At 37.7% G+C, this 17,513-nt stretch overlaps 1 protein-coding gene across 7 annotated transcripts in view; it reads right to left on the bottom strand.

The window, feature by feature from the left end:
- ADK (adenosine kinase) overlaps nt 1–17,513 on the bottom strand; it is a 305,830-nt gene that overhangs the window by 254,882 nt on the left and 33,435 nt on the right. For 5 of the 7 annotated variants that reach the window (XM_061451234.1, XM_061451225.1, XM_061451204.1 and 2 more), the window contains exon 3: nt 12,374–12,427. The exons of the other annotated variants lie outside the window; for them this stretch is intronic. In XM_061451234.1, coding sequence (XP_061307218.1) covers nt 12,374–12,427 — 54 coding nt within the window. The remainder of the gene's footprint in view (nt 1–12,373; nt 12,428–17,513) is intronic. 7 annotated transcript variants of the gene reach the window in all.

Below are 17,513 nucleotides of genomic sequence, written 5' to 3' on the forward strand. Positions count from 1 at the left end.
CTTTGGCCACAAATCCATAAAATTACAATCTTATCTAACAGAAAGCTGAAGAACAAATCAATTTAAATGTCTCAGACACCCATACACAATGATTCCTGAGCTATATAAGTATGTAGATCAGAAGACGAGATACTTCCTGGCAAATCTTCAATGCTATTCATGATCAGTAAGAAAGTAAATCAGCTTTACTCTAAAACACGAACTTATCTCCCTGCAAATGTAGAACCACATCCATACCGGACATATATACTTACACTGCTAAGCAGGGGCTTCTAGATGTCCTGATAAAATCAGATAGTCAATTTTAAGTGAGCTCTTCCATCACACTGCTAAAATGGCTTAAGTCTCTGTATTTTCCTCACACTACAGGCCACTCTGCTTGTTCTATGCTTTTGCCTGTAGGGGTGCATAGGCACACGGAACCTTACCCTAGTTAATGTATATGCATATTCTCTTTGTATATGGCTTAGTCCTGACAATCCTGTACTGTTCTGGCTCCAAGTTCCAAACTATTGCCTTTTTTCCTATCCCATTCCTAATCTCTCCAACTCCCCCCTTACTGCTCTTTCTCCGCTGTTTAGTTGACTTACAGACATTAGCTGTGTTTCATCCTGCAAGCCGTGTGCCATTTGACACTCTTACAGCAGACTTGATGCAAAGAGAAACCTGTGTTATGAAACAGAACTGCCAAATTTTGTACTGTGACTTCTCATAACAGAAGTCTCATTCATAAAACCCACTTCAGAAGTACAAAGAACTGTTCTTCATAAATAATTTACATACAACTTTGATCACTCCAATTTGATCCAAACTGCCTTCAACTCATGGTCTCCTGCTTACCAGGAGGCCAAGAATGATCCACTAGCAACATAACCACAAACTAGCGGCCGTTCCAGAACAGCAATTTTCAATTCTCTGAAGCCACACTAGTAATTTGCATCAAAAAGAAACACACATATTTGAATAGGGTTTAATTAGTAATACGGTTATTCCTGAACTTAAAAAACCTAAACCCTAAATGTATGAATATATGAAGTAATAGATGAGTACATTTTAAACTTTAATTACTCTTGTTTCTTAATTAATCTGAATGTTAATAACAAACTAATTTTTTGTTCTAATGCATACCAACCACTATCTCCAAAGTAACAGGAGAATTACATTCTATGTATTTATGATTTCAATACTACGTCTCAGAATACTGCACTCTGTCAGCTTTGAGTTTAATGTCTTTTAATTTGATGTCTTAGGAACTCCATACTACATATGGCAAGGCCATGGCTGGAAGATTTGCATCCCTTTTTTGGCAATACACTTCATGAACTACCTAAAATAACTTGACAGAGGCCACTGGTAAGCAGTGAACTTGCAAAGCAGTTGAGATTATATGAGCTGCAGGAAGCAATGTATCCTGCATTCTCCAGCCTGTGGATGAGCAGGATAGACTTGAGAACCCAAGACCTATTAGTCTTGCAGAGGAAGGGAATGATCTGTTCTCTGTGTCAATGGAGAATAGGAGAGTTAATAGAACTGAACTATATTCAGAGCAGACTAAAGCCTAGTTTTAGAGTGGGGAGGGCACATTTTACAGTGGGAATGAAGCAGCACACCAACACACATTATGTAGCACTGTCTCCACCTGACATCTTACTATTTCCAAGAATCTTTAGAGGGAGCTAGACAAAAAACTGCCAGGAATGACAAAGATGCATTTTTAGCTGTATTAGGGGAATGAAACTAAATGATCTCTTGAGGTCTTTCTCTGAAGTTCTATGAAAGGAAAGGCAATTAATGGACAGCTAGTAAATTATTTTCATGTAAGCCATTTAATCTGCTCTGATAGATGATCACCTCCTTTAAAATAGCAGAATCCTCTATACTGAGCACTAATTGGTACTCTTGGGGTTAAGCTTAACCCAGAAAAGGCTGAATGGACAACAGAGGCTTAGCTATTCAGTTGCTGATAAGCTATACAGCTTTTTAGTATTACTATTATTATTATTATTATTTGAGGTGCTTACATTTGTAAATCAGGATACTTCTAAAGCTAAATTAGTGAAGAGAGTGATGTTGCATTAGCAGCTTTGGAAATCGAGTATCTGATGTGTTCCTGCTTTTTTTGCAGTAGTGTAATAAGCAGGACATGAGTTGAATTTCTCTGGCAGTTCAGTTCTAAACACTCATGCTAAAAAAGATCTTAAATGAGAAAACTGAACTCCCAGCAGAGGAAGAATATATACCATGTTACTCACTGAAAAGCTCACAAATGTCTAAGAACAAGACTACGCTAAAATACAGCTCATTACCTGCTTATTTAGGAAAAAAAATGTGGCATTATATCCTATGTCTCTTATGGAATTATGAAGAAACAATAAATCACATACTTTATGCATTTAAACAGAACACACACACACCAAGTGCCATCAAGCAGTAAATTCTATTTTTAAAATTCTAGGAGTTCACAAAAGCCTGAAGCTATTAAAAACCAAACGAAACACATCTCCATTTTAAAATACAGTTATAGAAGGTTGGTTTTTTTCATTAAAATGCAGGAATACTGAAAGCTTAAATTTTTTATCTACTCACAAATACTTTTACTATCTTTCATATTAGCGAGCTTTTAGACAATCATACCAGCAACATGTGTAAATGATTTTAAAGCACATCTCCTCAACCACATCATGCCAGTAACACCACCACCACCACCAAAAACAAAACAAAAAACCCCACACAAAAGTGAGTTTAGAGACAGTTAAACTATCATTCTGAGCTTTGCCACTTTTCCTGTTGTAACATAATCTGTCAACACAGTAATCTGAACACCAAATGTTTGTGGTCTGTGTTACAAAACCAGAAACCCACGCAATTTGCTTAGTGTACTCGGGTGCATCTTTTCTCAACCTCAAACTGTGCATACACATGATGTACAACGAAATGTACATTTCTTATTGTAGTCTCTATGAAAGGAGTAAGCCTCCTCATTTCAAGCGTAGAAGTATTTAAACTAAAAGACACGGCCAAGCACTTCAAAGTGTTAAAAGTTTTAGACATTTTACATCTTTTACTGCAGTCTTCAGTTTATTGCCACAAAGCTAGCTACTACAAAAAGCACCACCCTGTGGCAAAACCAGTACTGACTGCATTTCTTTTTTGGAGCCTCCCAAACATTGCCACAATATTAGCAGCTACATTGGGTATTTCATTAAAATTTGAACAAAAACAGAATTAAAAAAGGGTCTGCCAAGGGAAGATTTTCTGAAGATTCTCCTCTACACCTATTAAATTTAAGAAATTAATGAAATTTATGTTTTTTCATAAAATGCTTCAGCAAGTGTTAACTTTTTTCCCCTCTGGAGACAGTACTAGATGAGACTGTGAGTAAAATACACATAAGTAGTACAGTTAAAAAAAAAACAGTAAAAGAATTCCATGTTAAGATAAACTTTCCTTCTATATCTGAATACTTTAATCTGCAAGATACATTGCAAGAGCTGCATAAAGTAATTACTATGTTGGCTCAAAACCATCCCACAGCAGTATCTTTATTTACGTTCTGTGAGACACTAAGACAAAGGTTGTATCTTCCAAGGTAGTAAAATGATTAGTCATTTCTAAATTTTAGAAAAATCTCAAATCCAGTGCTACATTGCACAATGCAAAGTAATACTCTGAAGACTGAATTCTGTTCTAGATTGTGTGCTTCTGTTCAACGAAGATGCAGAAACATTTCCAGCTACCTTAACTAAGAAACAGTGGTCCCACAAGACTTTGCATACTCTCATGGCAGGGGGGTTGGAACTAGATGATCTAAAGGCCCTTTCCAACCCTAACCGTTCTATGATTCTATGATTCAGCTTAAGACTGCATCTGATTGTAAGTAGGCACCCCACTCTCTACGTGAAAGAAATCGATACAGTCACAGAAATATGCAGCACTATGGAAAAATTAGTCTGCATATGCAAAACTCAGTCTTCAAATACATCAGTGGTTGTAGATAGTTATATCACTACTATATTAGCACCACATTTTGTGCATACCTGGAGTCAATGAGAAATACAGTTCACACCCTTTTTCACATGATTTTTTTATTTTGTAAAATAAGAGAAGCATCAAGAGAAGTGGTGAGGGAAGTCTCCTCCTGCACAATCAGGCCTCATTGACTGCTCGAACAGCACTTACTGAAACATGAGCTCCAGGGGGATAAGAGGGTGGAACTATTTTGTGCTGTTTGTGAAGCCTTTGATATGAACACCAGGTGAACCACAAGCTGAAACCCTTCACAGGAGTTCAGACCGCTCAAACCTTCTAAGTCTGAGCACTCAGTTTAGCTGTGGGCTATCCGCTCAGTCTGTGCTTGAGGGCGATTTCACAAATATGCAGCAAAAGCAAAAATACATTTCCTTGCTTTAACCAAAGTATGTAGAGTACACACTAAGTACCAGCAATTACTATCAGAAAGAGCAATAGAGCAGCTCATCTTATTAACTCAACTACATAGCCAGGCAGGTCCTTTCAATGCATCTTTTCCTGCATGAATTGTCAAGAGTGTAAGAAACTGTTATGAAAGATCAATTTAACTCAATAATCAGTATTGTGAGAGCTAAAGAAAGCTCTTAAATTTGAGCTGGAATCACAGCTTGGAATATTCCAACATATTTTTCCCTTGGAGGATCTTTTGGTATCTCTAATGTATTACCTATATGGTAGTGATAATCAAAATAGATGACACAGGTACTTGAAAAACATCTCTTGAAGATAAGAGAAGAAAAATTTATATGAGATTAAGTCACATAAGAGAGACTACAGAAGAACAATAAATCTGATCCTAGGAACTTCTTTGATTTAAGCAAATTAAGTTTCAGTTCTCTAGAACCTGTTTCTAGACCTTTCATTTTGGGGTTCTTATATGTCATATACAAAATATTTTTGATTCTTCATTGGCTTTAACATCCATCCTTCTGTTTCCCCTCCAGCTCTCCTCCTTCCCATTACCATGGAGTGCTGTATTACACAACAGTCGCAGATAAGCAGCTCAAGCTACAGAACCAAGTTCCCCAGAGGAACATAAGCCTTGTTCTTATCTGGCAACCAAAGCTATTATCAGAAGTTTCTCCTATTTTATAGCAAATAACCACTGTGTCATATAAGAATGAATCAACACTAATTTGTGACAGCTGCCTAACAATGAAGAATATTCTAATAGACCCTACAAAGCTATGCAGCAAAGTTTTGCTTTAATATCCTAATACACAAAATAGTGTAAACAGAGACAAAAGGCTTAATTACAGTACTGTACTGAAACATAAGCACAGTTTAAAACTATGAATCCAATGTTTACCATGTAGCCCCTAGATTACTTATTTCATATCATCAACAGCAGGATGCAAAATCAAATTATACAATACAAATAACACATTTTTTCATTTTAAATTTAAGCAGATGAAAAGACTGCCTCCACCAAAGAAGGAAAAAGCACTTCTGCTATAATTTAGAGTCCTAATTTCTGGAGATTTTATGCAGGGTTGTCTGTTAACAAGAATTTCATGAGATGATCTGTGTAATGCTAATTTGCATCCATGCTATATTCAAAATAATTGGGTGGGGAGTGGGCAGGCAGAGAACTGAAGGGAAAAATAGAGGGAGGAATCTCTAATAGAAGTTTTGTGGCTAACCATAAATCATTCTTTTTGTACATGTGAATCCAGGGTTTCTATTATAACACAGAAGAGACAAAACAATTCTAGAGAAATCAAACTGCAATTTAAAGTCATTTCTACAGAGGGAGCCAACAACCCAAGGAAGAGGATTAACAAAAGGCATTCCAGATCACCACAGAGTTCCTCCCGACCAGTCTCACATTGCATGATTTTCAGATATACACAGCATACCATCCAGATTCTTACTAAACAGAATTCCCAAGCATTTAATAAAAGTTTACCTAAATAAGTGCTTGATGACATTTCACAGATCACTGTCAATGTACAAGAGAATTTACTCTTACTTTAGGAGAAAGTGGCAAGTTAAGAGACTGATCATTCTAAATTGCTTTTTATTAATTAGAAAGTACAGAAGTTTCAATCTGTAGCAATTTTAAAACCACGAGATTTTGTAAAAATGAGTATCAATTTTACAGTAGACATTTTTATTGAAGTTTTCATACAAACTTCTACACCAGGAAGCAGGCCAGTATGATAGCTTGATCTAAAAAAATGAGGATGAAATCTAAAATACAGTTATGTAAAGGTGAGGGCTGTTAAGCTTTTTCATAAAGCTGGGCACCTTGTTATTGCCATATGTTTGCTACATTACTTCATTGCCAAATCAAATTTCATACTACATACTAATCCCTTCTGTAATTACAAGAGATACATAAAATAACTCAACAGCTTTGACAGACATCTGCGACAGGTTCATACATCACCCCAACCTTGCAAATCATCTATAATCATCTATGTTGTCAGCACACGGTGAGTAGGCTAACAAAAGATTCATTGATTAGTATTTCCAATACTTTATTATCTCTTTCCCCCTCAAAAACAAACCATATTTTTCCTACCTTCTTTTTTTTTTTTTTGGGGGGGGGGGTGGCGGGGGGGACAGGGTGGATAAAACACAAAAGGGAGTTTAGAAACACGACATACCAAAAGGACACCAAATCCTAAAAGCAACACATACAGAAGGATTTTTGAAAGTGTTACTGAAGATAAGCTACACCCTCTAGTGGCACAAAATACTGTAGCTTGGCTGTTTCCAACAGCATTAGACAGCCATTGCATCCCTCTGTGCCCCCAGCATTTACATCTCTCACTGTATGTTGAGCCACCAATGAGGCACGACTGCATGCTAAAGAGGTTTGGGGTTGAGTCCCTTAGCTTTTGCACTCAAATAGTATGCTAGGTAGTGATTTACACATGGTAACGCACACCCCCCAATGCAAGGACAAGCCACAACATTCCCACGACGAGGTTCAAATCCCTTTCGCATCCTCTAGCTTTCTAACATAGCCAGACTACTTCTAATCCCCTACTGTAAATTTCTCTCCTCCTTCCAAAGCATCATACAGGCCCTCTGTAAACCCCAAATAGCCCTACTATGCCTCCCAGATTCACCCTTCCAACACTCACAGATACACATCCTGGCTAGAGTAATACCGGGACACCCACAAACCCCCAGATGTTACAGATAATACGAAACTGCATATTCACCCAAATAGCTGTTCTGAAGCTTAAGAGTCCCTCTCTCCCTTGTTCAGTTTCACCATGAAATAGTATTCGTATAGCAAGTATGCTGTGAAGAATGAAATACCTCTTAGCAAACTTGCAGCAGAGCAACAGGTCTACCCTCCCTTCTGACTAACAACTGAAGGTAAAGGAAGCTTCTGTTTATCTTCTTTCTCATTTCACGGTTTTGATCTCTGTAAGAAGATACATTATGAAAGCAGCAGTGCCTGCAGGGCACAGACCAGCTGCCACATTTTGTACTTTCTCCTTCAACTAACTTCCAAAAAAGTTAAGCGTCCTGTGATGGCCGAAACTGCTTAACCAACCAACCAGCAGCCAAAGCCAATTAAAACAAGTATCCTGAAGCATTGCTCACAGACTCAGTGGTACCACTAAACTCCAAATAATGATTTTGTTGACTCACAATTAATATATTTTAGTCACCTATTAATACAAGATAGTCAAGCTACCAAACTTTTGCTAACAGCCCATAACTTAGTAAAAGAGAATACTACTAAAAATCCCCAACTCCTCTGCCAACACTACTCTACACAGTTAAAAATGGCCTCTGTATTGGGCACTGGGTAAACAAACTGTTTATACTTGAATATAGAGACAATTTAAATCACATCCCATTGAATGCTGCAGCTAGCTTAAATTTATTCTCCAAGTAACCACAGTATTAAAAAAATCAGCCTAGGCAACAACACGTTTGTGTGTGCACACACACCAATACATGACCTTCAGTTAAAGTTATTCAGTCTAATTCTGAGAATAAAAAAACAGAAGCAACTCTTGCAAGAGGAGCATATAAACAGTCAGGAGAAATATTTCCATTTTTCTCAGAGTTATTTATTTTTCTGGGGAACACTAAATGGGGAAAGACATATGCAACATCAAGGCCTCACCAACCTTATTATGTCCTGGTTTCCCCAGCAGCCTCGAAAGATAGAATTCCTAATTTGCTCTCTTCAAAGTTACAGGGGATTAGTTGGGTTAGTGGAGGTGGGAAACATCTCCAGGACATCTCTGCAGCTGCAAATGTACGTTTACCCTTTAAAAAAAACCCTTGCAAACTGAAGATACTACTGCTCATGCTTCTTTGTTATTCTCGAGGCAGAATAACAAACCCACCTGAAAACAAGTATGATTGCTCATCTGCTTCACTACAACACTGGCATGCTTGGCTTGATCATCAGTTAAGATGCTGACTGAACATGGAAGCAGGCTAAGGAGCCTCCACACATTCTACTCCCGGGCTGAGCTGCAGGACAGCAACCTCCACCTTGTGTGCACTAAGGGGAGTGCAAGGGGGTGTTTTGAATATTTTTAGCTGAATTCTGACAAGAATGTATATATGCACCAGCTTACAACTTTAGTGCTAAAAAAATCCTTTAAGATTAAAAAAAAGTACAGAGTAATGTAAAGACACAAATTTAAAAGGCTGCTATAGCCAAAGTGAATTGGAAGCAGGAAGGGAAAAAAAAAAAAAAAGGTGATCTTTCATACCTTAGCTCTTAAAATAGAAATTAAGTATGATGCCATGCCTGTAAACCAACTCCAGTCTGTCTTAGTGGCTGTACTTACCTCTCTAGATAACTAAGATTCAAGGACAAAAAGATCAAGCCAAGTCAGGGTGTAGCTGTCCCAATTACCTTTGAAGATAAGGCATTCATTATGGAACAATATTTACATTTTTATGAAGAACAGCTACACAGAAGTGATCTCTAAGAAACTGGAGGGCATCTGGCAGCCAGAGAAATCACTGTGATACTATTAGATGAAGAATACAAAAATAAAGTAAACTCTTCTTTACTAGGTAAGTAAGTCTGCTGACATTTCAAAGACTGGAATATAAAGTATTTTAAGCAGGGGGATTGTGGCACTGAACAGGAATTCAGTGCCAGACTCTATGTAAAGGAATACAGGAAGTCTAACTTTGTTTGTGTTAGACTTAAAAACATTAGGATATGTTCAGGAGAACACCTTAATTATAAGAACACTGTACCTAAGAAAAAGTTTATAACCAAATCAGCAATAGTTACCCTAGTGGTCAGTTGCCTTGGACCATTCTCTAGAATTGGCACTTCTTTTAAATATGAAAGCCTATCTAAATACCAGAAAAGGGTAGAAGTATCTAACAACTCGCCTTTTAAGTTTCAACAGAGAATTTAGCTTGAAGGACTGGAAGTGCTCTGAGGTTCAACAATGTTTAATCTGCTCTGTGTCGTACAGTTGACATGGTCAGAGTAGTGCACACAGCATATCAGAGAAGTTCCAAAGGTCTTTCCTGAAGCAATGTGACACTGACCTATGAGCATTTTTCCCCTGTCAAGTATCCAGCGACATTCAAGATGCCAAGGTCAGTGCAAAAGCATGTTAAAACTCTTTCATGATGACTGACAGCATATAAATCCTCCCAGAGGCTACTGTAGCAATAACAATGAAAAACCAAGGAAAGGTTTCTGTTGCAGCTGATTCATATAAAACTTAAGTTTTATTGAATCTTTTTTATTTAATTCAGAGTTTAACCCTCCATTTAAGAAGTGACTATGCTGTAAACATCTCAGTAATTAATACACAATTAAGTAATATGCAACATATTTAAAAAGCTCAAACTGTATTTTAGTATGTTTTGACTATTTCAAATACCTCACATTGAAAGGTTCAGTTTAATCAGTATCTATTGTACAAATAAAGCTTGTGTACACAGTACAACCTGTACTGCACAAAATACAGACCTGTATGTCATTTAATTTGTGTTTAACCTGAACATTCTGGTACTTCTAATACTTTTTCCTTACATCTTTTCAAATTGGTTAATCATGATTTAGTGAGTTAATCATAATAATGCTGTCCACAAGCGCTCTATCATTAGAGTTCTCTGCATAAAACCAGTCTTATCTACTGGTCAAAGGCAACTGCTGTTACCTGTCCTTTGCTGGGAGCTCAAGCAGTTTTAATGTCATACTGTACAAATGCAAGTTAAGTGTGTTTTTTCCATCCTCTGAAAGAATGTGGAAACTATTTGGCTAGTAATTCAACCAACTAAGGCTTTTAGCAAATCACTGTTTTTCCAAAGGAATTACATCTTTGTTACCAGAATACATTTGTACTGTTTGAAATCTATGACCTTGCTGAGATACATCCAAACTTTAAACACGGGAAACCTCACAGCTATAGTTATTAAGCTGAAAGTTACCTTATCTTACACTTGGATAAATTGCTTATGTCTTTTGCAGGTACTATGAAAGAATGCAAAATAATGCTAATGTTATAACGGAAGCAGACAAGAGGTGAAAATTTAAAATCAAAAAGAAAGAAAGAAAGGTGGTTTTCCTATATCTAAGCATGCAGGTGCACACAAAAGGGACCAAAGTCCCCATTTTCTCTATCCTGAAAAGAAGAAATGTGAAAGGAATCCTAAAAAAAAATCTGTATCTTATTTGGAAATACAACTTTTAAATAAATATTCCACTAGTCTTCATGGAGAAGACACTGAATAAAATTATCTAAGAGCTGACAAGAGAAGCACTTTCTACATCTTTCTCCATCTTAAAAAAATCAAACCAAAACAGCAGTTACATAATACAGATTTGAGAAATGGCAAAGTGGACATTCACGTAGAACATTTTTCAGGCAGCTCGTGGATAACAGTGAGTGAATAAGGCAAGAAGAAAACTGGAGCTCATGCACCGAATATAGCTCTTTTGCCAGTGGTATTAATGTGCAGGAACCAAAACTAGCACTAATAAGAGCACCAATTACTTCCCATATGGAAGAGTTTAGGAACAAGAGAATTCTGAAACTAAATTCTGGAAAAAAAAAGCATTATAATATGCCTATATACGACCTACACATATAAGTGAGCAGGAACGTTCCAATTGTGCCATCTTTTACTTAATGAATACAGTAACTCCTGACTGAATTCGTCAGTCATCACAGACCACACACCCAGTTCTGATAAGTCTCCTCCCCTTTCAAACCATGTATACAGTTCAAAAGTAAGTACCATTGAGTACTTTAATATGTGTCTTAAAAGCTACTGTAATGGGGTGGTGGGGAAGGGGACAGAGGGGAAGTAGGTAGGAGGAAGTGGGGAGAGGAGGGGGACTGGGACAACAAAAAGGCAAAAAACCCCAAACCACCCAACACCAAAGGTTTCAAAACCAGGCATATAAACTCAGAGCCCCTTCCCCTATACCTAGATAATATGCAGACAATACTCACCAGTCTTTTTACTTTGCATTTTCCAAATACACATACACATGCTTATGCACGGTACCCGGTATTTGCTTTCAACTCAGTTGTAGAGCTTTTGCATTTTACTATATAGTATGCAAAATATAATCACAGGTTCTTTTGCCTGAATATGGAAGACTGCCTGAAGATCAGAATTAATTTGAACTTCAGCTTCTTTAGTTTGGGCACACCTTTAATGAAGGAACAAAATAATTGAGTATGCTATTATTGCACTGTTTGATAAAGCATTTTATGGCTACTTCTCAGGCAAGACAAAAGACTGATCCATTCAACACTGGATCATAATTTTTCCCCAGGAACAAGAGTTTTTAGGCTACAAAATCAAACTAGCCAAAACAAGCCAAATTTTAATGTAACCAGCAGGGCACTGGTGACTCTTACCAACATTCCACACCTCAGCCCAACTGTGTTGATGTTAACTTGCTAAGGTGGGAATGGCCATATCATCACACAAACAGGCAAATTAAAATAATGAGAGAGCACTGAATTGGGGGAAGTGGGGAAAGAGAGGGAACAAATCTTCCTTTTCATTTCTGCCATATATAAACAAACATTTCACTTACATACAGACATACTGCAGGCAGGCAGCAGCTGCTAGTGTAACCACTGTCATACATAACACATCAACTAGAATGAACACTCAGACATTCAAATTGGAAATACACCAACAGTTAAGAATTTTTTTAAAACAAATTAATGAAAAAAATCTTGATTTTTTTTTTGAAACAATTAGTTTACAGCCAAGTGTCATTTACAGCAGACAATAATGAAAAGCAGAAGTTATTTATGAAAACAAAATTTTTGCTTCAAGTCTTGAATAATAAGATGTGTATGTACATTCAAAAGTAAATACATATAACATGCATGTGCATCACCATGAAAGAGCTTACAGTTCTTTGTGCTTCTCCTCTGCCAAAATTTGGTCGTTTGGCTTCAGCCCATACCTTGAAAAACAAGACAAAATACAAAGCAGTTACTCCTTTGAGAACAAAGCTATAAAATGTACTTTTATGGCTTCAAACTGGCAAATTATTAAACTACATAATATTTGTTGATTTGGGTACCTCAAGTTATTGCAAAGATAGCAGCAAAGTTTCCTAAAAATTTCAGGTTACGTTTGTAAGAGTAAATTTAACGTCACATAAAGCATCTGCTTTATATCACAGCTTCAAATTATATCAAGCACTTTGGCTTGCTATACACTCAAAATCACTGCACTTCATACCACAAACTGTATATAGATCTTATCATTTGGATCTGACAAAATATGACAGTGAAAAATACAGACAATACGAACATTAAAACTGCCTATAGTGTTTCCACCTGTACCAAATAAAACTATTACAATCAATACTAAAAACATTCTATAGAAAAAACACACTTTCAGAACAGGCTGTTTCAGCAAATTTCTGCAGTCCATACAGGCAAACTCTGATGAAAGCGAGAGCTTGAGAGAATAAAAAAAACCTTTTCTTGGCTAGCTTAACCTAATAGGCAATTTCACAGAATAGGTTGCCTACACTCCCTGAATCAGAGGGAAAAAGAAGCCCCATCTGCCCCAGCACAGGCTACTCCTAGATGCGCTGCAGACTGCACTGTCACTCACTTCGGAAAACCTTTAAGAAGTGACCTCACTTTCACTCTGCCTCAGAGCAAAATCTTTTGTCATCTCAGAATATTCCACAAATCTAACTGCTATGGTTTTCTGTAGGGTTTGGATTTGGGGGTTTGGAGGTTTTTAGACTGACTGATTTTTAAGAGAGTCATACATAACATAAGCAACTAAAAGTCAGGTGTCCATTTGCTAATTCTGCAAACAGCTAACTGCTTACACTGCACGTTTCCACTGTCCCTTTGCCCTGTTTTTGTTCCTTGCTCCAGTCAACTGCAGAACTATAAATTACTCCTCCTGAGGAAAAATTCTGGTCACCAGACAATGACAATCAAGCTATCCTGCAAACTGATTTTTTGTTTCAAATAAACAGAAAAAAAATGTATGTTTGTTATCCCTAACAACATTTTCTGATGAAACTCTCTGAAACTTGTTTTTTTCAGCATCCATTTAAAATACAAGCATCAACCCATACACATTCTCAAGCTCACTAGCGCAGCACTCATACATAAAACACTAATTTTTCTCGTTTACTTTGCAGGGACTGCCTTAAGTTATTTGCCACAGTATCATCCTGACTTGCATCCATTTATTCACTTTGCTGCTAAATCCTTCTTGTAGTCACTCCTAATCAAGATACAGTGGGGTCCATCCATATTCTCTTTCTAAATGCAGGGTTCACATTTGGCTCTTACAGGAAGCAGACTACACTGTAACACACTGTTCAAGAACAGATTCAGATCGCTTGGCTTAACTGCAGTCTTTTTTATAGTTCACCATCCTACCAGTCTTTAAGTCACAAGTTTTAACTTCCATTTATTCCAAATTGATGTTTTCTGTAGTGAACAGTATCAGGCTATTTTTCTTTAATAAAAAGGGTTCAGCCCAATACCAGTCTTTTCATAATGCTGCTACACCTCCCTGATATCTCCATTTGTCATGTCTCGATAAGCATGTTATTGATAGAAAATAGTTACATATAGGAGAAAAATCAAATAGCTACCAGGAAATTCTGAAAGGGACATCTTTCAGAAGTTAAAGCACATTAACTCTTTTTATGCAACTTGCGGTCTCGCTCAAAATGAAATCAGGTTGGTTGTCAAAAGTATTTGCCTGTCATAAGACAGATAAACGCTGGCTAATATGCAATCCATTTTGTAAATGGAGATCATTTTGCCCATTAAAGTCACAACTCACACAAAGTCACAACCATTCTTCACTCATGTTACACAGCATGCTTTTCCTCTGACCAGAAATCCAAACTACTTCAGCAAGGATTTAATACAATTTTATCTGCTGGGGCTACAGATACAGTATCTATATTTGAGTTTTTAAAGCTCCCAGATTCCTCATTTCTTCACTTAAAAAAACACAACAACAACAACACCAAAAAAAAAACAACCGCAAAACCAAAGCCACAATTTAACCCCCAAAGTTTTCTAGAAGTTAAAAAAAAAAAAAAATAAAAAACAAACAAACAAAAAATAAAACCCTTCACTACTTATACTAGTAAGCTACAGCAGAAACTACATAACATAATGTTAACGCTGTTTAACAAATGTGCGATTTTTGCCTTGGGTACATTACAGACATACCACAGAGGGGTGCGGAAGGGACACAGTTGCTACCCCTGAGGTTTGCAGCCTGGTTCCTTTGGTGAACCTTAGCTTACCTAATCTTTTTCACCACCGCCCCCTTCCTTCACCATGAACATGGCGTTTTAAAATTACTCTTCCTTGACCCCTGAGGATACTGCTTTGAGAGCAACTTGCCAAAGAATATTTCCCACAAAGGAACATGCTTGTAGAGTTCAAACTTTTATTAGTACTCCATGCATTAAAACAGGATTCATATTATATTTCATACACAGCTGCTGAAGTATTTAATAAATTTAAATATGCAACCAGCACAGTGTACAGCTTACATAATACTTACCAACATATGTTTCGTAGGCAAGACTGATAAGCACCAGTTGGCTCTTCCCAACTGATGGTTAGATTTGGGAGAATCTCTCTCAAAAACTTAGGAGCCAAGGATACTAAGTGCAAAATCAAAAGTTACAGAGTTGAAAAATTTAACATAAGGACATGTAAAACTATCTGAGCAACCAGAACAACATACTGTACACGTATACATTTACACGCCTGGTATTGAACTAGTAAGAGACAGCAAATATATCATGGAAATGTGTAAACGAACTAAAGGGACCACAGCTTCACTTTTTTTTCCTATTTTCTGCCCCGTGAAATTCAAAGCTCTACACACCCTAGAATGTTAAAGTGTTTACTCTTTTCAACTATCCAGTACCAAACTGTGATACAGTTTCCAAATGTTAATAGTCTTTTCATCACTGCTCAAGATGAGGCTAACCTGGAAGCACACACTGAGCTCTGCACTTAGCTGAAGTCCTCCCACCCAGCATCTGCTGAGAAGAGAAACCACAGTGGATGTTGTTCTGCTGGCGGGGATGTGTGGACAGTCTGGCACCAGCCTAGCCTCTGTTTTGATAAGATCAAAAGCAAAGATCTTTGGCCTTGTTAATACGTTGGCTTGGACGCATGAAATGCTAGCTTGGAAGCTGGGGCACACGTTTTGGGAGTGGAATGCTTGGGTGACATGGTCTAGTGGAACGTGTCCCTGCCTATGGCAGGGGGTTGGAACTACATGATCTTAAGATCCTTTCCAACCCAAACCATTCTATGATTCTAAGATCCTGCTTCAAAAGTGACATGCAAGGGACTGCACCAAGACTGTAGCTAAGTGTCAAAACAAACTATAGTAAATTTCAAAAATGATATATTTGAACACTTCGTCATTCACAGACATTGATCTACTGGAAGAGTAGCCAGTGTTCCAGCCACCCCCTCCAAAATGGCGGCTGCACACAATCATGAAGATGGACAGAAAAAGTGCCTCAACTGCAGCAATTATCACACTGCACAGCTGCATATTGCCACCAAACTGGTGCAGCTGCCTGCCCAGATACGCACACCCCAGCCTCTGAGCATCACAACCCATGGCTTCTGACAGCCCAATAAGCTGATTGTACCTTAGGTGAAACTTCCACTTTGGGAAGACAGCAGCTTTCTCTTCAAACTCAGTTCCTCAAGGCATTTCCTTGACATCTTGCAGTCTAGCCTCTAGATGTCATTGTACCATAGTTGCTCCAACATACTGTTCTCTGAACAAAGCTCAAGTGACCTAACTGCAGATAGGAGCTAACAGATACCATTATTCTATCATCCATCCCCTAAACACAGTTTCAATGAGAAGCTTTACACTGCGTTACATTACCCTTTTCAGTGTCAAAATAGGTGTTTTTTTTTTAAAACAGTATTCTTTCCAACCTCGTTACAAAAAGGCATGTTTAGACATTTAACTTAACAGGACAGACGAATAAGCAAACTAATCCCCCTATGTTTCATCAGGAAACAAAGACCCAACTCCCATTCACACACTGGAAAAAGCATCTCTCTGTTCTTGACTACAATAGGGCTGATACAGGATGTCTAAATTTGCCTGCTGAGCAAGGTGATTTGAATGCCTCTATTAGTACCTAACTCCATAATTTCAGAACAATAACAAACTGGGGATACACTTCACTAAGAAAAATCTTTTACATGAATTTGAATTTTCAGGGAGGTTTTCAACTTCCCAAGACAAAGCTATCCTGAACCTCTCAATGCTTTTAACTCATTTGATGACTGTAACTGATAACTCTACCAGAACTCAGATCTGAACATAATGTCATTTTCTTCCTTCTTAATTACATTTCCAGAACCAAATTTTATGTACATGCAGATATGCACATAATATCAAGCTTAGCCCCCCTAAAGCATTAATTATAAATTCACAACTACATGAATCTTAAATCTTTTCCCTTTCCACAAGCCTGAAAATAAAGTAGCACGGACCCAGACTAAAATGACTGCAGGCATTCTGAGGACACATATTATGCAGAACCAGAATGCTGTTAAGGAAATTTGGCTGTGCATACAGCTAAATATACTCCATTTAAAAAAAAAACCAACATAAAAATGCCAAGGCCACTTGGAAGAGTTTTATTGTGCATAACAGCTTGAGGTACAACTCTGACCAACACATTCTATTTGGTTTTAGTGCTGCAAAAACCTCAAGGAAGACAGCATAATCTTCTCCTCTACAGTTACGTGACTAGTGAGGCTGAGGCTGCTATGTCACACTCAAGATACAGGACAACGGGGAATGGCTTTAAGCTGTCAGAAGAGAGATTTAGATTAGGAGAAAAATCTTCATTACAAGGATGGTGAGGCACTGGCACAGGCTGCCCACAGAAACTGTGGCTGCCGCACCCCTGGCAGTGTTCAAGGCCAGGTTGGATGGGGCTTTGAGCAATCTGGTCTAGTGGAAGGTGTCCCTGCGCATGGCAAGGGGTTTGG

Source organism: Pezoporus flaviventris, unplaced genomic scaffold (genome assembly GCF_033815535.1).
Source record: "Pezoporus flaviventris isolate CSIRO_AGI_PZ_B2104156 unplaced genomic scaffold, CSIRO_AGI_Pfla_v1 ptg000001l, whole genome shotgun sequence".
NCBI lineage: Eukaryota > Metazoa > Chordata > Aves > Psittaciformes > Psittacidae > Pezoporus > Pezoporus flaviventris.